Source organism: Pinus tabuliformis, chromosome 1_2 (assembly GCF_031772625.1).
Source record: "Pinus tabuliformis cultivar Carrire ecotype Pingquan chromosome 1_2, CPIR1, whole genome shotgun sequence".
Taxonomy (NCBI): domain Eukaryota; kingdom Viridiplantae; phylum Streptophyta; class Pinopsida; order Pinales; family Pinaceae; genus Pinus; species Pinus tabuliformis.
In genome coordinates, this window is record NC_142298.1 from 468,867,028 (window position 1) to 468,867,824 (window position 797).

General features: G+C 37.0%; 1 protein-coding gene across 1 annotated transcript; it reads right to left on the reverse strand.

Moving 5' to 3' along the window:
* On the reverse strand, nt 1-574 carry LOC149206384 (aquaporin PIP2-5-like). Its single transcript, XM_089393697.1, has 2 exons — nt 339-574; nt 1-247 (listed from the first exon to the last, which is right to left on the reverse strand). Exons 1-2 carry the CDS (start codon nt 441-443, stop codon nt 137-139), a joined length of 216 nt encoding a protein of 71 aa, XP_089249823.1. The 5' UTR covers nt 444-574; the 3' UTR covers nt 1-136.
* Nucleotides 575-797: the final 223 nt, after the last annotated feature.

Here is a 797-nt window from a genome sequence, read left to right on the forward strand (position 1 = left end):
CATCTATTGATGCCTATTCTAAGATTAACATCGGGCGTACGTGAAATATTGGCTCCTCAAAACATACAACATCTAAAAGCAAACACAATTTTTACAACACAAATGCATCCCGCATGAACAAAGTCCAATTTCTGTATTAAACATTGTTGGGTTCCTTGCTGTGCCATTTCAGGGATGCTCTGATAACGTATTTGTGAAATGCAGCAGCTACCGTAGCTCCAATAAGAGGACCAACCCAGAAGATCCACTGCAATGTAAGAATCAAAATTTAATTCCATAAAATCTGCAATACTGATAAATAGAAAACAACAGAAAGGAGACTATTATCCTCTTTTTACATGGTCGTCCCAGGATTTCTTATGGCCATAAATCACGGCTGCTCCAAAGCTTCTGGCAGGATTGATGCCCGTTCCAGTGACGGGAATGGTTGCCAAGTGTACCATGAATACAGCAAAACCAATTGAAAGCGGAGCCAAAGCCTGCGCCAATCAGTATATTAGCATCTATTAATAGATTAAATAATCAGTGTATTATACATAATAATAAAATTGCTTACTGCATACACGTTCAAGAAATGGACAATGATAACGTACAGGATACATAATTCTACATAGTACTCAGTGAGGCTGTTGGAAGTTATACGACTGGAATAGCTCGACATGCACCTGGCATGGCTCAACAGGGAAAATGATTTCAAAACCCCTTAAGGTAATTCTTTTACTATCAATTCTGAGATAATAGCAACAAAAATAGTTTAAAAATTATAAGAAAAAAATATTCTCATGAGAACAGTAATC

Coding starts and splice junctions, on each gene's coding strand:
- LOC149206384 (XM_089393697.1), bottom strand. CDS start 443: ATGGTACACTTGGCAACCATTCCCGTCACTGGAACGGGCATCAATCCT. Junction 248..338: donor AGAAATCCTGGGACGACCAT/GTAAAAAGAGGA, acceptor CTTACATTGCAG/TGGATCTTCTGGGTTGGTCC.